Source organism: Macrotis lagotis, chromosome 1, assembly GCF_037893015.1.
Source record: "Macrotis lagotis isolate mMagLag1 chromosome 1, bilby.v1.9.chrom.fasta, whole genome shotgun sequence".
Lineage (NCBI taxonomy): Eukaryota > Metazoa > Chordata > Mammalia > Peramelemorphia > Peramelidae > Macrotis > Macrotis lagotis.
Genome location: NC_133658.1, coordinates 575,738,563 through 575,762,926, shown reverse-complemented (window position 1 = coordinate 575,762,926; position 24,364 = coordinate 575,738,563). Strand labels below are relative to the sequence as shown.

The 24,364-nt window shown below is 37.1% G+C and overlaps 1 protein-coding gene across 1 annotated transcript in view; it reads left to right on the top strand.

The window, feature by feature from the left end:
• Positions 1–24,364, top strand: part of FBXO40 (F-box protein 40) — a 58,279-nt gene that overhangs the window by 22,153 nt on the left and 11,762 nt on the right. The window contains exons 2-4 of the mRNA XM_074214636.1: positions 7,189–7,271; positions 9,846–9,878; positions 20,250–22,124. Coding sequence (XP_074070737.1) covers positions 9,876–9,878; positions 20,250–22,124 — 1,878 coding nt within the window. The 5' untranslated portion in view covers positions 7,189–7,271; positions 9,846–9,875. The remainder of the gene's footprint in view (positions 1–7,188; positions 7,272–9,845; positions 9,879–20,249; positions 22,125–24,364) is intronic.

Sequence of the window (24,364 nt, the reverse complement as noted above, 5' to 3'; positions counted from 1 at the left end):
ACTTATTCCATTTACTAAACTTCACAGAGATATATTTTTCTTCTGATTACAATATATCCCTGACCCTCCTATCTGTCTATCCCCAGCTGTACCTTTCATCATATCCCATGACACTTTGGACCTTGAAGAGGAGTCCTAATACTCCTTGCTCTGCTTTATCACTTCTAGACTCTCACTTATCAACTTTTTTTCTCCTTTGAAGTTCACAGAATCAAAATATTCCTCCTAATAAAAATAATTGTGACAGTTTTATGTTGATTCCCAAACTACTCCACTCCTTGTTCTTATTGATCTATTTGATTAATTTTTATATCTTTGAGCACTATCTTTTCTTTTTTAAAAAAATTGGTAGTTTATATCAATCATTTTTAGCAAGGTTTTGAATTTTACAATTTTTTCTCCCTACCTCCCTTCCCTCCTTCCTCCCCTCAACAGAAGGCATTCTGATGTAGTCTTTACATTTGCTTTCATGATATGCATAGATCAAAATTCAATGTGTTGAGAAAAGATAGATCCGTAAGGAAGAAAAAGACAACTTTTAAAAATTGAAGATAATAATCTTAGGTCTTTCTTTAAACTCCACAGTTTCTTTTCTGGATACAAATGGTATTCTCTATCACAGATCTCCTAAAATTGTTCCTGATTATTGCACTAATGGATTGAGCAAGTCCATCAAGATAGATCATCATCCTATGTTGTTGTTAAGGTGTATGGTTTTTTTGTCCTTCATTTTCAAGAAGTCCACAACATTAGGGAGGTGATGCCATGACAAGCATGTAAATTGGATTGGAGGGTGGGGTGCCATGCAAAGTCATCAGGCTCATTTTCTCCTCCAGAACCATCTGGGTCCAGTGGCCAGGATTGGATCAGGTTTACTAGAGATGGCCCTGGATATGAGGCAAAAAGATTTTGGAGAAAATAACACTTTAAAAAATGGAATTGGCCAAATAGTATGATAGATACAAAATTATTTTCACTGATGAAAATAACTCCTTAAAAAGCAAAATTAGTCAATGGAAAAAAGAGGTACAAAAGCTCATTGAAGAAAGCAATTTCTTAAAAACCAAAATTGAGTTGGTAGAAGCTAATGACTCCATGAGATATCAAGAAACAATTAAAGTAAAAAAATAGAAGAAAATGTGAAACATTTCATTAGAAAATAATAGCTGACCTGGAAAATCGATCAAAGAGAGAAAATTTAAGAATTACTGAACTACTTGAAAACCATAACAAAAGAAAGAGCCTAAATGGAAAACATAAAGTAAAAATGCCCTCATATCCTAGAACCAGAGGCAGAAGATAAAATGTTAAGTTTGGGGTGGAGAAAGTTTGACTGGAGCAAAATGGGGAATAACGTAAAATATGCCAGGATAGATAGGATGGAGTCAGACTGTAAAGGACTTTAAAAGACAAACCAGGGAATTTATATTTTATCCTGAAGGTAATTAGGAGCCAGGAAAGTTTCTTGGCGGTGGGAGAGATAAACAAAATTTATTATCAGGGCCTAGCTGCATTAAGCAGTGTTTTAGGATTATTTTGGTAATTCTGTGGAGGTACTACAGAAAGAAAGAAAACTGGGAGTCCAGGTAGAAAATTGTAACAATGATCTAGGCAAGAGTTCATGAGGGTCTAGATTTCACTGGTGGTCATATGAATGGTGAGAAAGAAGTGGATGAAAAACTTGTTAAGGATGTATGATTAACAAAACTTGGTGATTAGGATATTAGTGAGGAGGAGATGAAGGAAATAGAAAGAATCATGGTACCCTATTGAGAATTTGAAGGAAGAAGAGAGTTTGGGATTTCTGTTTTGGAGATACTTAGTTTGAAATGTCTATGAGACTTCCCGATGAAGATATAGAAAAGGCAATTATTTGTTAGTTTGGTTTTTGTTTTTTTATCATAGAAGGAGTCAACCACAAAGAGAAGAGGGCTAATAATTACCAGAGAAAGAGTATAATGAAGGTTGTTCCTTCTCAGGTAGCATGAGGATATCCTTTGTGGCTCAAAGGGAGGCAAAATAGTCATCTCTAGCCTCTTTCTTCCATCCATTCTCCAAGGGAGATTTTCATTCCTGCCAGGAGGGATTTTAGGAAGTTGAGGCCAGAAGCTTAGCCACTCTACTTTCCTCAGAGAGAGGGGAGTGAATACTAAGCTAGAATTTTATTTAATATACCCTTAAATAGTCTTAGTTTGGGAATATGATTTTTGGATTCAAGCTAAACTTCTAATTACTGGGATTATTAGGGGAAGCAGGACCCCAAGCTTTCTGTCCAAGGGTTGATTTCTTTCCCACTAAATATCAATTCCATAATGAAAACATATAATAAGTAACAAAGAAACTCATAGATCCAAGTCAATAGCAAAACAGAAATCAGAAAAACTATACTTAAGAGAATATATTCCAGACAAAATAGAATGAATATATTCTCCAATCGGGAGTGAGATAACTCAGCTCCATTAAGAGAGAGAGTGCTAGATCTCACACAAGGGAAAGTTCCCTGAAATCTGTAATGTAGGAGGCTGAAGACAGGGAAATAATGGTTCCTGCCAATTCCTCTCATGTTGGCTTCTTCCCAGAGTCTTTTCCTTCAGCAATCCGAATTGTTTTTGGCATCACTCAGTTCTCTCAAAACTGGAAGTCAAAAGTACCCAAAACTTGAAGAGACTCAAATAGATTTGTTTGACAGAAGAGTCTAAAGAGAATCAATGACTCAATCCCTACCTCCCCTACCAAATACCCTAAAGATCACGTAATTTGGGGTATTGACTTCCACCAGTGAGGAGAGTGTCCCATGTCAATGAGCTTTGGGACTCAGGTTTTAGATAAGATAGAGATAGATAGATAGATAGAGAGAGAGAGAGAGAGAGAGACAGAGACAGAGACAGAGACAGAGAGAAAGAGAAAAGAGGAATGCCTAGGACAGCCATTGAAAAAGCCCAGATTTGGCACAGGGAGAAGGATAGGCCCTAGATTTCATCCAGCAAAAGACACTGAAAACATGAGGTTGTAAGTTACAAGCAGAATCAGATTAAAGAACCTAGCTGTGTGACCTTGGGCAAGTCACTTAACTCTATTGCCTTAAATAAAAATAATAATAATAATAATAATAATAATAATAATAATAATAATAATAATAATAATAAAAGAATCAGATTAGAGAATTACCAAGAAAAATGAGGAACCATCTTGGGGTCATCAATGCAAAGCTGTAGGCCATCTACTTCAATTTCTTCATTTTACAGATGAGAAAATGAAGGCCCAGGGAAGATAAAAGACTTGCCCAAGGAAGTAAGAATCAGAGAAGAAATTTGAACCTAGGTCCTCTGCCTCCATTGCTAATGCACTTTTAAAAATATCATATTGCCTCTGAGGAAAGACTGGACTGTTAGTGTCAATAGCTGAAGAAAGATGAGGAATGATGAGGTTTGAGAAGTCTGTTGTGTTTAGCAACAGATACTTGGATACTTTGGACAGAACAATGATAAGACCTGAAGTCAAATTGGAAAAGGGGAGGTAGTCGAAAGAATATTGGCTCTGTTGTCAGAGGTTCAGATCTCATCTCTGACTTATTTTCTATGTGTGATCTTGAAATAATCGTTTATACCTCATTGGGCCTTGGGTAAAATGAGTGGGCTGGACTAGATGGCTTCTGAGATCCCATAAAACTCTGGGTTCCTGATCTTATGATCCTAGGTTGAAAGAAAGTAGAGGCAAAGTAGATGTATAGCTTTTGGGGGAGAGAGGTTGGTTATGAAACTTATGAAAGATTCAGAAGATTTCATTCTTTAGCCAGTTATTCTTGCTAGCTAAGTGTAAGAAGGAAAGAAAGAAAACATTCCTTCTACTCATTGTTTTCTTCCCTCCACCACTCAAAATCTTGTCCAAATGTGCACTCAGGAGCTACCTCTACTTTTTCTAAGGAATAGTGGATAAGGTACAACTCCAGGTGAGGCATTATATAGGACCAAGTACAACATATATAGGCACCCGCACTGTATGTGTTGGAGGTTGGGCAGGGAAGTGACAAAAGGGATCTTAGCTTAGCATATGTGGTCCCTCTCTTGGTGTCTATATTTGACCCCAAACATTCCTCTCCTTGTCCTAATCTTTGATACATTGGATATGAATGAGAAAGAGCTAGGACTTCAAAGGGAGGGAATATGATCCATAAGATAGGATGCATACTCCTGATGAAACCAGTGGTGAATATTGTGAATATGCTACTACTTGAGGGCTCTCTAACTTTCCCTTGCCTCCAGATCTAAGCTTCCCAAATACTCAGGAGGAGACCATAGCTGGGCTTTGGACACTAAGATGGCCCATATCTGAGTCTCCGTGTGATCTGGGTGATGTGTTTTGGGTAGACATTACCAACTATATCTTATCCAATGAGAGGTCTCCAATGATACCTGGCTCTTACTTTATTAATCCTTGGTAGGAAGAGGAGGAATGTAGATAAAACCCATTTACTTGAGTTTTGATTGAGACTAAAACAACTTACTTCATTCTCACCCTAATGTTATTTTCATTAAATTTATAAGAAAGAACAGGATATTAATACAAGAGACTCAAGAGCAATACCCAAATTAGATGGCAGCAGTTTAACCACAGGCAAACTGTTGTTAAACTTCCTTTTACTGAGTCAACTTCCTAAGACTGCTGCAGATTTACTGGTAATATTAGTAGAAAAAACTCCCTACACCAATAAAAGCAAAAGGTCTGGACTGGTAATATTAGTAGAAAAAACTCCCTACACCAATAAAAGCAAAAGGTCTGGACCAACAAACATCTCAACAAACAATTTTGCATTGCATCATTCTGTTGCTGTCATCCAAGAAAATGAATTAGGTACTCAATAAAAATGGTGAACAATAGGGAATATAGGATTCTAAGAGTCACAAAACCAGTATCATGCCAGTTATCTAAAGCCAAGATAATGAGTCAAGCAAGTCCAGTGGAATGCTGTTAAGGAGAAATTTGTTTTTCTCTTTGCGGTCAATCTCTAAGGTACAGGGAGATTTTTGACTGAGATAGATCTACCCAAAGTCTATCAGTCACATTCATCCATTATCTTTCTGTACTCATTTATTTAACACTATATATGTTTTTCTTAGTTACTGAAATGGCCAAAATACACATAAAGAATTAAAGCTTTTGGGGCAGCTAGGTGGCGCAGTGGATAGAGCACCAGCCCTGGAGTCAGGAGTACCTGAGTTCAAATGCAGCCTCAGACACTTAATAATTACCTAGCTGTGTGGCCTTGGGCAAGCCACTTAACCCCATTGCCTAGCAAAAACCTAAAAAACAACAACAAAAAAAAAGAATTAAAGCTTTCAGTATCTGTTGTTTGCGACTTATTTCTATGCACATTGTTGTTGTATTGATTAAAATGTATTTGAAAAAAGAGAATAACTGTTAAGGTGAAATAATATATATAAAGAGCTATGTCACTGATTTTTACAAAGATGATTCTTATACTTTTTTGTATTGTTTTTATTTCAAAATATACTTAGAAATCTACTGAATTGAATAAAAAAATATTCTGAATTCAAAAATCACTTCAAATATATTCTCTCATTGAATTTTTACAGTAACTCTAGTGAGATAACTTGTTATCCCTATTATATAGTTAAGGAAACTGAGTCAGATAAGATAAGAAATTATTGGGTTTAGCTTGGAATGAAGCTGAGAATAGATAGATTTTTCTCTCCAGAGCCATAGAACCAGGATTATAGTGTTCCTCTGTAGCATTCCTTCACCATGATGTCTTAAAATCCACATGCATTCAGTCTTCAAATCATAGTACAAACCAATCTTATTAATAATGATACTAATAGTAATAAAATTCCTAGCATGTCTATAGCATCTACTACAGGTACTTTACTTAGTATTTAACAATTATTATTTCATTTTTCTCTCAGAACAGCCCTGGGAGGTATGTGGTATGTATTGTCCCCATTTTATAGCGGGGAAAGTAAGGCAGAAAGAAATTCAATGACTTGCCAAGAATTACACAGCTAGTAAGTATCTGAGTCTAAATTTGAACCCACACCTTCCTGATTCCAGGCTAATTCAGTGCATTACCTAACTTGGCAGGAATTGTTTCATTTTTTTGTCTTTATATTGCCAGTGGCTAGTATGGTACCTGGTCCAGTGTAGGAAATTATTAATTGCCAGATAAATTAATTAATCCTTGTGGAGGGCTGCTTCACTATTAGAATAAAACAATGATTTTTTCCCATCCTGTGTAAGTCCATAGAAGTCCATAGAAATATAGAATTAGGCCAGAGACATACAAGTAGAACCTATGACTAGAAATGATAACACAGGTGTAGTTTGGTGTCTATACCTAGAATGGATAGAGCACATTAGACAACCTTTCCAAAGATATGAGACAATTTACCATTCCTAAAAACATAATTGGGAGACTAGAGCCAATTGGCCTGGCCTTCAGAACAGTCAGGTGAACTAGCACCTATGATTATCCTATGACATAAGCCTAGTTCTCCTTGCATATTATGGAATGTTCTTTCCCCAAGTACAAAGAGTGTCCTTGTAATAGATTTTTCAGCAGGCACTGTTATGACATCTATTAAGTTATGATTGCTGTACATAGATCTATAAATACCCCAAGGGCAATGGGCATAGACTTTATGTAGAAATAGGAAAACAGGACTAAAGGGGAAAGGGAGGAAATCTAGAAAGGTAAGTTTGTAAAATAGGAGAGGGGAAGAGTAAAATCTCAAGTCACGTAGCCCCTATTTGGACAGCTGACAGAGCTGGGCCAGACAATGGGTTGATGTGACATCCAGCTTTGGGGGATAAAAGCAATTGTGAGACTCTCATAGTCTGCATGGGCTGCTGCTATCATAACACAAGATTGCAGAAGACTGAGAGAGGCAAGATGAGTTGATCCACTGGCATTGAATTTTCATCTCTCCTTAATTGATAATGTCCTTTTATGCAATAATGACCTTTGTTAAGGTATAATTAGCTTTATTATAGTTGAGAGTGCTCTTTCTTGTTGGATTTGAAAACCTGAGGCCCCCAGGACTAATGCAGTCCTCTCTAGTTCCATTCCTAGAATCTCTTTAGTATTTAAATGGGTTTATGATCAACCCTAGAGTAATTCTCCAGGGAGGTCCATGTATACTGACTGTGGCAATTTTCTATATTTTTTTCTAGGAAATACATAGAGAAATCACAGAACAGAATGTTTAGCACAATCATCTGACCTCCAGAAGGCCCCTGCTAACAGTCTACAATTTGTAAGTTTAGAACCTGTGATAAAATGTAAAGTCCTCAAGGGAAGCAAGGGAGGGGACAAACATTTATTAAGTTCCTACTATGGGCCAGACTTGTTACTAATCAGTTTATAAATGTCATTTCATTTAATCCTCACAATAATCCTGGGAAGTAGATATTATTTTTATCCTCATTTTACAATTGAGGAAATTGAGGCTGAGGACATTTAGTGTTTTGTACAATCAATAAATGTCTGCAGCAGAATATGAACTCAAGTTTTCCTGACTCCAGGTCCAGTGTTCTATTACCCCCATCCAGCAGCACACCAACCTCTCTCCCCATCAAAACAAACAAACAAACAAAAAACAAACAAACAAACAAAAACCAAGAACTTGCTATATATCCTTGATATTGCATAGTATGTTTTAGGTCATGATATCAATCCATATGGTTTTCCCCCAAAATCCTACTGGATAAGGAATCCCTGAGTTATGAAGAGGTACACTGGACTTCTCTGTTATCTTTGCTTCTTTTGCCCAAGGAAACTTCTTATCTAAGATTCCTTCCTACACATTAAATATTCAGAGTATATAGTTGGTATGTGGTTCAATTGGGGTGGTTGAAGGGAATAATCATTAAAAGCTCCTTGTCAAATAAACAATATAACAGGTATCAATGAAGTCAAAGGTGACCTCATCCAATTTGTATGTAATTTATAGGATCTAATTTTACATCAATGCAGGAATTTAATAAATGGTCAAAATGGGATAAATGAAGCTAGATACAGAACATAATTAAGAAGGGAAGAGAGACCACACAAATAGAAAATAGAAAATCAATGAATGAAAAAAATAGTATTTAGCAATCAATTACTATATACTATACTAAGTACTGGGGATACAATTACAAAAACAAAGACATATTCTAACTGGGAGAGATAATAAACTTAGAGGAACAGTGACTGGGGATGGTAAGTAGAGCTATAGGAAAAACAGATCAACTCACCTCTTCTAGTAAGGGGTAGGGAGATGTCACATGGCTGTAAAGATAGCTAGTAAGAATATGACTAGAAAGTATTTTGCTACCTGAAATAGTAGGTCACTGAAACAGTCACCTATCAAAATGACAGGATCCTAAGTTGGAAGCAATGGAAGTGAAAGGATGTTGGTGGAGTATTGATCATGCACTAAAGTACAACTAGGAGATGAAGCATAAATGGTAAGGGAATGATGAATCTTCATGATTTTGGTATTGGACCATTGGGGATAGAACATTACAGTAGTCAAGGCTTGACTATCTGGAGTGAATCAAAGATCATCGCAATTCTAAGGAATATCCCTGGCAAATGATTCTTGTTCTTTAGTCATTTCAGTTGTATTTGATTCTTCCTGACAACATTTGGGTTCTCTCCATTTTCTTAGAGCCTAGGGAGCCCAGCCCCTTTATTTTATAGATATAGAAGTTGAGGTTCAGAGTATCTGTTAAATGTCATTTGGAAAAGGAAAATGAATGCCATATAGAAAAGGGAAATGAAAAAATGTTAGAGAGGATATGGAAAAATTGGAACACTAGCACACTGTTGGTGGAGTTGTGAACTGATCCAATAATTCTGAAAAGCAATTTGAAAGGGACTACAAAAACATGAAAACCCTTTGATCCAGTAAGACCACTTCTAGGTCTGTATCCTAAAGAGATTAAAGAAAAAGAAAAAGGTTCTATATGTCCAAAAATATTTATGGCAGCTCTTTTTGTGGTAGCAAAGAACTGAAAATTGAGGGGATGTCCATCAACTGGCAAATAACTAAATAAGTTGTAGAGTATGATTGTGATGGAGAACTACTGTGCTATGAAAAATGACAAAGGGGATGCTCTCAGAAAAATCTGGAAAGACTTGTACAAGTGAATTGAGCAAAACCAGAAGACCATTATAGTCAGTAAAAGCAATATTGTACAATGGTCAATTGTGAAAGACAGTTATTATTAACAATACAAAGTTTCAAGATCATTCCGTAGGATTCATGATGAAAAATGTGTTCTACTTCCAGAGGAAGAACTAAGAGTCTGAATGCAAATCAAAACATGCCTTTTAAAACTATTCTTCTGGTTTGTTTGGTTTTTTTGGTCTGTGGGTTTTTTAATAATATGGAAAATATGGAAATATGTTTCTCCTGATCTTATATAAATAATCTATATCAAATTGCTTGACTTCTCAAGGAGGAGGGAGAGAAGGAAGGGAAGGAGAGAATTTGGAACTCAAAATTTAAAAAAAATTATTGTTTAAAATTTATTTTATTTGTATTTGGAAAAAAATAAAAATTTTCCCTTAAAAGATAACATGTCATAAATGAACAGAAGAGAATGAAAATAAAGCATGCAGAATCATGAACAAGCAGGGCAGTTTTGAAAGATGCTAAATTTATTCACATATTTGAAAGGAAAAGCAAGCTGTACATAATAGTACAGCTCTTTTAGTTGTACTATATATAGGAACATGCTCATTTTAGTGGAAATTTATTAAATTCTGAATTTTTAAAAGAAAAAACATCAACAAAATAGATATTTTACTTCTATTGCTAATTATTAACATTTCCCTTTAGAGTTAAGAAGCAAGAAGACGTGTCAGCACTATGGTAAGTCCTGTGTTTTTATGGGCTCTGGACATCGCTACTTTTAGTCTTTGCTTAACCTGTACCCCTGTTACTTACAAAGTGCTTATTTGGCAGACCATCTTTCCTCTTCTGGAGATGTTTCTCTTCTTAAGCTGGTGCCAGAGATCTTGGACTAGATCCTAACATAAAACATATCCTAGGTCTGGAGAACAGCTTTGGCACTCATTAATTGCTCCTTTCTTGGGTTCCTCTATTTTGTTCCTTTTGGGTTCGTTTTGTTTTACCATCATTAAACTGGGTTTAATTATTTGGGTTTCACCAAATACTCTTTGATCAGCCCTTTGATGTGCTGAGATAGAAGATGCAATATGAAAAGAGAATTTGGCTATTGCTATTGTTACATACTAAATGCAAAGTATTTTAAGTTTTATTCCTAAATGGAATGGATAGTATCTTCCTTCTGAATGGTCAACAGCAGATGACTAGGAGTTTATTTTAAAGAAACAATAAGGCAGTTTTTTAGGAGGCAACTAAGTGGTGCAGTAAATACTTTGCTAAGCCCAGAGTCCATGAAGACCTGAGTTCAAATCCTACCTAAGACACATTGACTATGTGGACAAATCAATTAACCACTGCCTAGTAATAATTATAATAGTTAAATTTTATTAAATGGCTACGTGTAGGCATTGTATTAAATGCTTTATAAATATTATTATTATCTCATTTGATCTTCATAACAATCCTGGAGACATGCATGTATATATGTGCATATGTATATAGGTGTATATAGATATGTATATATATGCATATATATAAAAATAAACACAAATTTATAAATAAGTTTACATATTGTGCATACACATGTACACACACATCAGAGTTAGGTGACACGTTGGATAGAGTGCCAGGTTTGGAATCAGAAAAACTCATCTTTCTGAGTCCAAATCCATCCTCAGATAATTCCTAGCTATATGACCCTATGCAAGTCACTTAACCCTATTTGCCTCAGTTTCCTCCTTTATAAAATGAACTGGAGGAGAAAATAGCAAAAAAAAAAAACAAACAACAGAATCCTTGCTAAGAAAAACCCCAAATGGAGTCACAAAGAGTGGGACATGACCAAAGAATGACTGAACAGAGCACTGATAGATTATAGAGAACTGACTGACAGAACATTGTCTAGCGTCATATAACCCTAATATGACACAGACAGGACTTGATCCCAGATCTTCCTGCTTTCAAGGTCAAATCTCTATCCATTATGCTACACAGCTGTCTGTCAAAGAGGGAATAATACTTCTACTTGGAGAATTTTGTAAGTTGCAAGGCACTGAAGCAGCTGGAGCTTAAATCAGGAAGATTCAAGTTCAAGTCTGGCCTCAGAGACTGACTGTGTGACCCTGGCAAGTCACTTAACCATGTTGCCTTAATCCACTGGAAAATGAAATGCCAAACCACTCTAGTATCTTTGCCATGGTCAGCATTAGTGTATTAAGGTTCATGGTGCCACAAAGAATCAGACACAACTGAAGTACTATATGTTATAGAACAAAGTAACACAATAGATGAAGAATAATAATGGGTTTGATTTTATTACAGGGAAGAGGCCATGTTGAGGGATGTCATAGTTCTGGTACTTGCCTTGTTAAGAAATAAAAAGCCAGCTTTGGCCTACTTCTCAGTCCTAAAATAGGCTGTGCCTCTAAAATAAGATCACTTTGAAAGGAAAATAAATAGAATTATGGTTTATAGAGTTGAAAGAAATCTTAGAATTCATCTAGTTTAATTTCATTATATAGATGGTAGGATCTAAGGGTTGAAAGGGACCTCTTATAGTCTAAACTCTTAATTTTATAGAATAATAAACTTTGACCCCAGAAGATTGTAACTTGCATGATCATGGTCATACAAATAGTCAACATCAGATGATGGATTTAGTCCCTGGTCTCCTGGTTTCTTTTACTGTACCAATTCCCTCAAAAGAGGGTGTCAGGGAGGTTAGGTGATTTTCCCCTTAGTAGTAGATACAAGATTTGAATCTAGATCCTTTAACTCAGTTTCTAGATTCCCTCCACTATATCATTGTATCTACCTGAAAAATGATGACACTAAACTTTGTTGTTGTTGTTATTCAGTCATTTAAGTCCTGTTCAACTCATTGCTGACCTCATTTGGGATTTTCTTAGCAAAGATACTGGAGTGGTTTGCCATTTCCTTCTCCAGTTCATTTTACAGATGAAGAAACTGAGGTAAACAGGACTAAATGACTTGCCCAGGATCATACAACAAATAAGGACAGATTTGAACTCAGTTTTTCTTAACTCCAGGTGTGACACCCTATCCCCTTCCCCATCTAACTGTCCTCATTAAATTATCATGTAAAAAAAATAGGCTTCACAAATCCTAAAAAAGGAAGCTTTAAAAAATGTGTACTGGTTGGTTGATATAGCCTATGTTATCAACCAGATCAGTTAAGATAAATATTATATTTATTTTTATCACTTTCTTCATCTTCATCATAATTCTACTAACAATAAAACAAACAACAATCTGCTAGCTGCTGTTGTGTGAAGGTATTTATGGGTATGTAGACCTACTTCTTAAGTTTTCTTCAAGCATACATAATTAAGAGGCAGAAAGAACACAATATTCTTTATTATTTATATTATTATTACTTATAAAACATATTTTTATATTTTATTTATTATAAAAATAAAAGTTTTTATTAAAAATAGCATAGATTATTTATGAATCATAGGCTCTTGGGATTGTTAACTAGAACAGGAAGGAACTCTCAGAGATTCATCCCTCTCATTTTGCAGATGTGTAAACCAAGGCTCATGAAAGCTTGAGTGCCATGTCCAGGGTCATACAAGGCAACTTTAATGACTAAATTTGTTTTATAACCTAAAATACAATATAAAGCAATATGCAAAGAAATTCACATGTAAATACACTCAATTTTTTGCCTCCTATAATTCAGTTCTTTACAAATTTTAAACTCTAGCTTTCCCATTTTTGCTTTAAGGAAAAGCTTAAACTTATACCCAGAAATTACCCATCCGGACACCTAGTGTGTCTCCTACTTGCTCCAGATCTATTCTAGATTCTTTAAGGGATATTAGAGATTGGTCATCTACCTGCACAACCCCTTTCCACTCCAAAAAAAAAAAAAGTTTCAGGCATTAAACTACTTTTACTTACTTATTTTCTTGTTCCCTATCTACCTTCACAATACCTCCCTAGATGTTTCAAACATTGAATTCCCTTTAATTATTTATTTATTTACTTGTTTCCCCAACTTCCCCAACTCTCCCCATCACCAACATACACACACATATACATATACACACACACAATATGCAGACATTAAATTCTTTTTTAACTATTTATTTCCTTCAATTTGACCAGCTAGAAAGAAAGAAACTTTGGAGAATAGTGGGAAAAGAGTCAAGTTGGGACCCAGAAAGCCTGGGTTGGAGTTCAAATTCTGCCATGTGGGAAAGTCATCTGAACTTTCTAAGCCTCAGTTTCCTCCTCTGCAAAATGGAGATGATACTATTTGTACCATTACAACTTGAACCTCACAAACTTATTGTTTGTGAGGCTCAAGTGAAGTGACCTTGAAGAGTCTTTTAAATATCAGTTATATTACTAGGAATATTTTTGAATCTCTAGTCCTAATAATCTGTTCTTTCCCTCCAGTCAAAATAGATTTGACATTAAGAATGAGTACATAAGAATGAATACATATGATAAAGCAATGCCCACAAGCTTATTGTTGGACTTGAGATGAAGATAAAGTTATTTCTTTATCAGTTTATATTTATAATGTCATTTATCTGATTTGCCACCTGAATTAGCTAAAATGGGGTGGGGGAGTAAACTATTACTAAATAATTTAAGTGTCTTGTCAAGAATACCCAAGGGAGCATGAATAAGCTAACTCCTGGAGATTAGAACTTAATTTCAGTTACCTAATGCTATTATTTAATCTTCATTTTGGAAGAGGACCAATGATATCAGGAGAGTGATGTCTTGACTTGCAAGTGAATTGGATTTAAGTGAGGCAGGGTTGCTAAGTCATCAGCCTTACTTTCTCCTCCAGATTCATTCAAGTCTGGTGGCAAGACAAAGGTCAGGAGGACTGGAGAAAAGCCAGGATGCAATAGGATACCTTGACTTTTAAGTTAAGGTTTCCAAGGTGTCAATTTGTCTGAAGCAACACCCATTAGTAATTAATGACTAGATAAGAACTGAGTTTAAAAAATGATCTATTTTGCCTGAACAAAAGAATCAATCAGGAAAGACCCTCAAAATTTCTGGCCAGAACAGAAATATTTCATATTTACATTCACTCCAAGCCATCAAAACTCAAACACTGAATAAGTGAGTTTGGGCTGGAACTTATTATTGGCCAATTTTTGAGAATCAGAGTCACATGGTACCTAAAATATAAAGTCATAGTGATGTGGGAGAAGTTGATGGCACCATCATAAAAATGAGAGTTCTTGAAAGTGAAAAACTCACACTAGCCCTAGAGGTAGAGAAGCACAGGATTTTTTTTATTTTACAAGACTGAAAGATCACAGATTAAACTTTTTCCTGGAGAGACAGTAACCTCCTTGAGGACAGAGTGAATAACAAGGGTCTAGGTGAGAGTGCCTGAAGGATAGAGAGAAAGGAAAGCAGCCATAAGAATTAACTGGGTTTAGATTTGAGTGAGTCTGGCCATGAGGAGAGTTTGGTCCAGACTTTTATGGTCTTGTCCACTTCCTGTGCAGAGAAGAATCAGGAAAAATCTGGCAAAGGGGAATCTCACCCTTCTAGGGATCAAGGGCAGGTACCCATTATGAAAGACTGGAAGCTGGAAGAGGGGTAGAGGGATGAGCAGAAGGTTGCTCTTATCTTGGCAAATTTACATTTAACAATAGAGTTACATTGAATAATAGGAGGGAATTTACATCTGATTAGGGCCCATGCTGCCTAGGGAGACTTCAAAAAACATCAGACAGGCACAAATAACATTTTTTTAATATTAAAAACTAGACAGATATTTCCTTTCTACAATACCTCTGTCTAATATCTTCCAAGGGCAAACAACCTTGGCTATTCAATTTAACCACCCTAAGGTGAGACATTCCCAAATATCTCATTTGGGAAATCAAGTCAGAAAGGGTCCAACCTCAGACCACACTAAAAAGCCACCCCTTCAACTTTTTATTGCAAAATACCTGTCACTAGTAGTCTTCAGGCCCCCACTGGACTTACTGGCTCCAGAAAAAAAACATTGCCCACCAGCACTTCCCTTTGCTGACCATCCCTGGTATCAGACACAGAACAGAAAGTCAATTGAAAGTCCCATGATCTAAAATAATAATTTTACCTATTAGAACTTCAAATGAGTCCAGTTTGTAGGGACTAAATACCAATTATAGTCTTAATGGGGTCCCAATTAACAAGCCCCCTCCCCAAAATTCAGATCTTCTCTGAGACTCCTTTCCTGGGTCCTTGCTAAAACCAGGAATTCTATGATTGGCCCTATATCCCCTATCTCCCACCTCTTGTTCAAGGCCTTTGATCTCCAGTTTCTTTTGTTTTATCAGTACATACTAAATAGGGTTATCTTCTATCATTATGCAAAGACCAGTCAGGCTTTTCCAGTATCTGGAGCATTACAAAAACCCCCTTCACAAAAGTCAACTAAAAGATCTGTCCTGGTGGCAATAACTTCTGATCTCCAGAACCACTTCCATTTGTCTGAAATCATATCTGTTCTATCACTATATAAAGATGGTATGTCAAATGCCTTTTGGGTAGAGATCCTTCCTTCTAGCCTGCTGTATCATACAATAAATGAGCACCTCCTTTGGCTAGGAGATTGCCCATCATCTCCAAAATTTTCACATAAATATTAGCTAGAGTTTATCACAGAAAAATCTCAAATTATTGTCTTCTTCATGTTTCATAGATGCTTTTACTACAAAGCAAACAATGATAGTTTTGGGATATATAATCACATTAATTCCAATTTTACATAACTGGAAGATTTCTATAAAGACAACTTCACATTAAACCTGTTTAATTATTAACCATACTTAGAATACAAATCATTGCTTTCAGAATTATTTCAAATCATTAGAACATTTTAGACGCTTTAAACTTTCTTTTTTTTCTTTTTTTCTTTTTGTATTTTTTTATTTTTCTAAGGCAATGGGATTAAGTGACTTTCCCAAGGTCACACAGCTGGGTAATTAATAAGTGTCTGAGTCTGAATTTGAACTCAGGTCCTCCTGACTCTAGGTGCTCTATCTACTGCCCCACCTAGCTGCCCCGACTTTAAACTTTCAATGTGTTAATTCCAATGTGACAAAATCTTTCTATTATCACATTATACATAAACTCACAGATCTATAACAAGTTCAGTACCTAAAAATTAAAAATTTCAGGGATCTCAGAGGGGGTCATAATCTTTGATATTTCCCTCATTATCCCTCCAAAGTATTCAAAGTGTTAATTCCAGGGTTTAACATATTACACTAACTCCAAATAGCTTATATTTTCACAACAGATAACCAAATAATTTTAAGTGCAATAGCTCTGCTACAAAAGTATATCACATAACTGATAAAGATTTCTCCACAACTTACTCATGCACAAGTTATTTTACAGGAGGCTACATGCTTTTTTAATTGCCCAATCATACTTTAGAGCCCCCCCACCACCACCAGCAGAAAGCATCCCAAGGTCAGGACATGCAGATCCCATGAGGGAAGAAATCCACAATCTTGACTTCTTTAAAACTGAACATATAATTATTAACCTACATTAAAAGCTTCTTTAACTAAGGTTAACCTTAAAACAATATCTTAATATCTTTTATATTTTTGTTTTGCGTACTTATTTGCCTCTTATCCCAGGTACACTTCTATTTTCAAAAAGAAAATGATATTTTTCAAGAGTTCAATCTTATACATATAATACTTTTAAAACCTAATATAATTCTTCACAAACTTTCTGGGCCAGAGTCCTTAAAAGAGCAACAACTTGACAAGAGAATTTTTAAAGACCTTGAGTCTCATTAATTAGAATAGGTTGAATACATTATTATCAATATAGGCTTATCATTAAAACAAATTAGCTCATAGATGAGAATTTAATAAGCTCACTACATAAATGTACTTTAAAACCTTTTCTCTCCAAGTGTTTCTCTTTCCCAAAAGAAATCAGCGAATGTTATTTTTTCCTCCTTTCTTAGTAACATATAGAGATTCCCAAATTTACTTCACATGCAATAAATGTCAGTTTCCAAAAATCTTCCAATTACCACTTTCTTTGAACTCAAAGATGCTTCAATAAAGTTTATTAAAGACTTAAGATTTACTGGAGTATTTTTTCTCTGGTACTAGAAATAAACCCACATTTCCACCTTAAAATACATAAGCATACTCTTAGATAAACCTAGTTTAGCAATTTAGATTGCTCTTATTCTATACAAAGGTTTCATCAGAATTCAACACTAATACCCCTTTAAAATCCTCAAAGTGATTCCCAAAAATCCGGTTCAGAAATGAGTTAACCTTAAAGATGGAATGGAGGTCAGAGTGTATAGTGCTTCAGACCTTGTGGTCAGAGCAGAGGGACCAATTTAACATGATTTTTCTTTCAAAATCTTCCCCAATAACTTATATTACTAAATTCACAAAATTTTATATATGTACCAACAACTTTAACTCAAACTCCTCTCAAGTGCTGAATCTGAAATGTGGCCTCACAAAATCAGCCAGTTCAAATTTCAGGTTTTCCCTTTCTTAAACAAAGGGGGATTTTTCTTTCAAAAAAACTTGTCTCCCAACCCATTTTTTTAAATTGCTTTCCTACTACACACCTCACCTGCATCTTGCTTTCCTCCAATCAATTAAAGTCACCTGCCCCGCCCCCCACTCCTTGGCAGGGCAGTCCTCCAGCTTGAATTCAAGACACAAGAAGTTAAAGCCTTAATGAGATAAGGGATGGGATGAAATCACCACTTACACAGCCCTCTCCCCTCCCCCTGCATTCCCCATGTAGCCATGGAAATAAGAACTCTTCCCTCCCATAACTTTCCAGACTTCCTCATGTATCCCTCATATTCCCAAATCCTCTCCTTTAAAATTATTTCACTTCCCAATATTTCCCTAATTGCATATTTCTCAATATTTCCATTAACAATGCTATCTCTATAAGAGCTCCCCCCACATCTTCTCTAACTCCACACACCTTCGGGCTCAGTGAGGGAAGGTCTGAGCTCCATGAAGGAGATAGAGAAAGCAACAGATCTTACTTCCTCCTTTCCACATTCTAAAATTACCTCATAGTCTCCCACACAGTTTAAAATTTAAAACATTTAATAGTTAAACAGGGTCCCCAGACCTAGAACTGGTCCAGACAGCTTAGAGCACAACTAATAATGAACAAGAAACACATACAATTCAGACACCCTCAGGAAAACATATACACCCCCCACCCACCCACCCCCAGAATCCATTCTTTTTTTTTCCAGCACTTCCTATCACCTATCTCCAATCTACTACCAGCTTCCTCTCATGGTAGACTTTTTCTTTTGGGGAAATCCTGGAGGGGAACCCCAACTCCCCTTCCCATTTCAGGTACCCTTCTTCTCTGATCCCTGGCCTCTCATTTGGGACAGTCTCCCGTACTCAGGACCCAGTCCAGCCAGTCTTTCCAGGCAGTTCTTGACCACCACCTCACCACTTCACCAATTGCCTCTAACTGTGGTTTTTACCCTTAAGTATTTTAATCATTGGGCTCTGAGTCCAGGCCAGTCTTTTTCAGAAATCCCTGAGATATTTCTCCAGAAAAGAAAGCCAAGAATTTGCTTGAATTCAAGCAGGTTTATATGCTCTATTTTCTGGAGTTCTTCCAGGAAAATCTCAAAGGATTTTTGCATTACAATTACGAACAAGCACCCAAAATTGTTGTCCATAGTTCATAACTATAAATACTTAGTCCAGAGTGATCAAAATGGCTTTTATTAATGTCTCTGCAAAGAAGGACCATCTCTCCTATCAAGAAAAGACAGTGAATTATGACAATGTACAGTCTTATATGCAGTTTGAAAGGTTTGTTCCTCCCCTTCATGCCAAACTTGGTTGGGGTTACAATCTAATTAATAAGCCTCACCCCATACTATTCTCTAATAATGTCTTCCCTGTCCTGATAATTATACTAATGAGCACCAGGGAGTGTACAGTAACATGTATGAACTTCACTGAGCAGACACAAAGTACAAGGACACAGACCCTAGGTCAAACCATGGAGCAAGCCTAATCTAATCTCAGGTCTGATCAGGTTAGGGTCAATTCTTTTATCTTGCACAATCACAGGCAGACCCCAGTCTTTGTAATGTATATTCATGGATGAGGACCCCTGGGCCCTTTTAACTTTGACTTTGATACCTTCATCCTATGACTCTATAATGATCAGGCAAATGGCAGATGGTACCATTGCTCTTGACAGAGAAGTGGAAAAATGGCTCACTCTGGGGAGGAAGAAAGTTGCCGAAGTCAATTTCTGACCCATGATAGCAGGACATCCAGCTAAAGATATTCTGGAAACAATCAGAGCAATATAGCAGGAGTGCTCAAGGGAAACTTTAAGGCAAGGGGTCCTTAACATTCTCTGCCAGGATGCTTTATAAAGATTTTGACAACCCTATTACTGAGCCCTCTCTTCTACCTAAAATTAAAACAAAACCTTTTTAACAAATTTGCACAATCAAAACAATCCCTGCATTGGACTTGTCTAAAAACTTATTTATCATAAATATAATTATCACCTCTCATGAGGTAGGCTGTAGCATGTTTTATTCACTCTCTAGAATGGATGATTAGTCATTAAATTGATTAGAGATTTAAAAAATAAATATTTTTATAATTTTCAATATCATTGGCTTCATATTTCATACCACTGGCTATGTAGTCAAATGTATTTTATTCTATACATTTAAAAAAATTACTTTGTGTGAAGACTTTACCAGACTACCAAAGGGGGTCCAAAACAAGAAAGATTTAAAAACTCCTGCTTTGATGGATTTGGTGTGTATATTCCCTATCAAATGGAGGGGGGGGGGGCAGGTAGACCCACAAAATTCACTGAGGGTTCACCTCCTTGCTCCTGCTCCACAAATTGTCAGATGAAAAGATCACAGATAAGAATACAAATTTGCTAATTGAGGGAACATCCACACATTTAAGGCTGCAGTTATATCTGTGAGGGTAAACAAACTCTCAGAAGAATTGAATGAAAAGAGAAGAGAACCCAAGACTAGAAAGGATCTTGTTCTAACATTTATTTATTTTTCCCTTTGTCCATTTTGTCCATGACATACAGGGCAGAGTCCAGAGACCTCCAGTTGGACAGCACCAGCATTGTGAGAAATGTTTCCATCGACAGTGTCAGGTTCCAATAGAGCCAAGTATCTCCTGCTTAGTGATCAATTGCCGACGGCTTTGTGGAGCAGCTTTCCATATGTGCAAAGAGGAAGAACATGAGTTACTTTGTCCTCTAGAACAGGTTCCTTGTCTCAACTCTGCATATGGCTGTCCTCTCTCTATGGCCCGACATAAATTGGCAAAACACCTTCAAGTCTGCCCAGCCAGTGTAGTCTGCTGTTCCATGGAATGGAACCGTTGGCCAAATATAGACTCAGAAACAATTCTTCATGAGAATATCATGAAAGAGCCCCATAGTGAGGAATGTTTGGACACAGCTCTGGCCATCCAGGACCAAGAGGTCCTTTTTGGCTCTCTGAAAATGGTGGAACTTTTCCCTGAATCTAGAGATTTCACTGAGGAAGAATTGGAAATGGACAGTGATGCCATTTTGGAAGAAAAAGGAGCAGTTGGTGGGGTGCATTCTCATTCTCTGCCAGAAAATGGAATGTTACCTAATGGTGAAATGGTAGAACTGAGCCAGGAAGAACGAGAGGCTTTGGCAAAAGACAAAGAAGGGATGGATCTGGCCAGTTTTGGGAAATGGGAAAACATTTTCAGCAAAGAGCATACAGCATCAATGTTAACAAATTCATCAGCAAACCCTGGGCGCAAGAGTAGTCAGAATACAGGGAAAGAACATACTTCCAGTCAGGGTAACACTTCAGAGAAGGGAGCTAGTGTGGAAAAAGAAGGTCAGGCAGACCAAAAGGATTTGGACCCATACAGAAATATGGAAACAACAGGACTTGCACCTTGGCAAGATGGAGTACTGGAAAGACTGAAGGCAGCAGTTGATGTGAAGGACTATAACATGTATCTGGTGCATAATGGGAGAATGCTGATCCACTTTGGCCAGATTCCTGCTTGCACACCCAAAGAAAGGGACTTTGTTTATGGTAACCTAGAGGCTCAGGAAGTCAAGACCGTTTATACCTTCAAAGTTCCAGTTAGCTACTGTGGAAAGAGGGCCCGACTTGGTGATGCAATGGGGGCTAGTAGGCCAAGTGAACACAAGGCCACAGATACCTCAGATTTGGGGATTGATGTAGAAGAATTGCCTAAATCTGATCTGATCAGAACTACCCTTCTGTGTGCCATGGAAAGGGAAATGAAGGGTCACATCATCTCTGAATCAAGGAGCATCGATGGACTCTTCATGGACTTTGCAACCCAGACCTACAGCTTTGAGCCAGAGCAGTTTTCCTCAAGTGTAGTCTTAGCAGATCTCACATCTGAAGGCCCCCCTGGGCTCCACGTGGAACTCCACAGTGAGTCTGTGACCAGGAGACATAACAAGAGTAGCTCAGCTTTTACTTTTACTTGCAATAAATTCTTTAGAAGAGATGAGTTCCCACTGCACTTCAAGAACATCCACTCTGATATCCAATCATGCCTCAATGGTTGGTTTCAGCATCGCTGTCCACTGGCCTATTTGGGGTGCACCTTTGTTCAGAGTCATTTCCGCCCTCCAGGGCAAAGAGCCAAAGTGATTTACAGTCAGAAACTCAGGACATTTGCCATCAAGCCTGAGGTTGCTCCAGAGCTGGAGCCCAAAGAGAAGAGTCAGAGGTCACTAACCAGCCTGCCCCTAGAGATATTGCAATATATTGCAGGATTCTTAGATAGTGTGAGCCTGGCTCAGCTGTCTCAGGTGTCTGTCCTCATGAGGAGTATCTGTGCCACACTCTTACAAGAAAGGGGGATGGTCCTCTTGGAATGGAAGAAAAAGACCTATTCCCATGGAGGCACTGGCTGGAGAGCTCACAAAAAGGCAAGTATTCCTGGTTGCTGACATCCTAGTAAAGGTCTCTCTCTACTGGAGAGAGAGAGAGAGAGAGAGAGAGAGAGAGGAGAGAGAGAGAGCTAGTAGCATAATGTTCACCATTCAGCAAATGGCAAGTTAAATCATTTGTCCAAGGACAGAGAGCTAAGACTTATCTTAGGTGAGCTTTTAACCTAGGTCTCCAAGACACTGTGATGCTCTACCTTTTACTACAAAGCATTTTCCTCACAACAATCCTGTAAATTGGGTCCAAATCATGTTGGCCTCAGTGTTGTTACCACCACTATCTTATATGTCACCATTTTACAGATAAAGCCCAGAAAGGTTAATGGACTTGTCTATAGTTACAGAAGAGCCAACACTCAAATTCAAGGTTTCTGACTTCCCTCTAAAAGTCTGATTATCTCTTCATCCCTCTAGAAACATGATAGAAAGTAGAACAGTAATTTTTCCATAACCTAACCCAGTCTTATTTGATTTACTTGACCTTTCAGTTACATTAATATAAAGATATTTACAATATTACATTATTATTTTCATACCTTTTCCTTGGTACCTCCCCTTGCTCCAAAAAAGATCCTTAACTTTTTCTTCCTTTTCTCTTTGGGAAAAACAAATTACCTCTCTAGTGTGTGTGTGTGTGTGTGTGTGTGTGTGTGTACTAAGATATGTTTAGGGTGTGGTTTATTTTCCAGTTGTCTGGTTAGTCTTGCAGGGATAGGATTTATAATATGCAAAGGACAAGTGTCTATATTGGCAATAGCTAGAGGCCAGAACTTGTTTTGGGTTGCCATATTCCATGTATATGGTTTCTATAGGATGGTGTACATATTCAAGGGAATAATATATAATGACACTCAAAAAGTGGGATAAGGCCAGATTCTTTAAAAAGAAAAACAGTAGAAATTTATAGTTGATTCTTAGAGGCAATAGGAAGCCAAAGGAATTTATTGAGAAGGTTAATGAATAACTTCAGCAGTAAGGTGAAGGATGGAGAGATTCAAGATAGAAGACTAATTAATTAGGAAATCACTGCAATAATTGAGATAGAGGTGATAAAAGAATGAACTAGGGGGGCAATACATTGATCAGAATTCTGAGATCTTTCATAAGTTGTTGTCCCTTACACTACTGAAGTTATATAAATTGTATGCACTTTGTATGAATTTATTAAGTGCATAGTATATGCATGGAAAGTCACATATCTCAGTGGATAGAGTGCCTAGAATCAGGAAAACTCATCTTCCTGAGTTCTAATCTGATCTCAGACACTTAGTTGTGAGACACTGGGCAAGTCACTTGCTTGTTTGCCTCAGTTTCAGTTTCCTCAGCTATTAAATGATCTGGAGAAGGAAAGGTCAAACCACCCCTAGTATCTTTGCCAAGAAAACCCCAAATGGGGTCATGAAGAGTCAGACACAACTAAAACAACTAAACAACATGTGTCATACACTGTGCTAAGCAAAAATAGTCCCTTCCCACATTCTAATGGGGAAGGTAACAAATAACTATATGCATACAAGACAAGTGGAAGACAAACCAAAAAGGTAAGGAAGTGGCATTAAGAAGAATCAGTAAAGGCTTCTTGTAGATAGTGGGATTTTAGATTAGACTTGAAGGAATTCAGGAAATCCAGGAGGCAAAGAAGAGGAGAGCATTCCATACACAGCAGAAGATCAGTGAAAATGTCAGATCAGGAGATCAAGTGTCTTGGGAAGGAGGCCACAGTCACTGAGTCATAAAATACAAGGAAAGGAATAAGAAGTTTGAGAAGACAGTAGGGGGCAGATTATGAAGGACTTTAAAGAAGAAAGGGGGGTGGGGCAGCTAGGTGGCACAGTGGATAGAGCACCAGCCCTGTAGTCAGGATGAACCTGAGGTCAAATCCAGCCTCAGACATTTAATAATTACCTAGATGGGTGGCCCTGGGCAAGTTACTTAACCCTATTGCCTTGAAAAAAAAGGAAAGGAAGAAACAATAGAAGTCTAGTTTAGTTTTTTGATAAATTGTCTAAGATCATAGAATCTTGGCTCTGTCACCTTATTCACTCTGCTATAACTTTCCTGAAGTTCAGAAATTCACTTTCAGCTTTTATCAGATGACTCTGAAATCCTGGAGGAGCACACTGATAAGTGGAAAGAAGGATCATTTTGGAGTGAGACTTCTGAGATTTAGATTTAAGCTCTACTGCTTCCTACCTATGTGACATTAAACACCCAGTCTCATT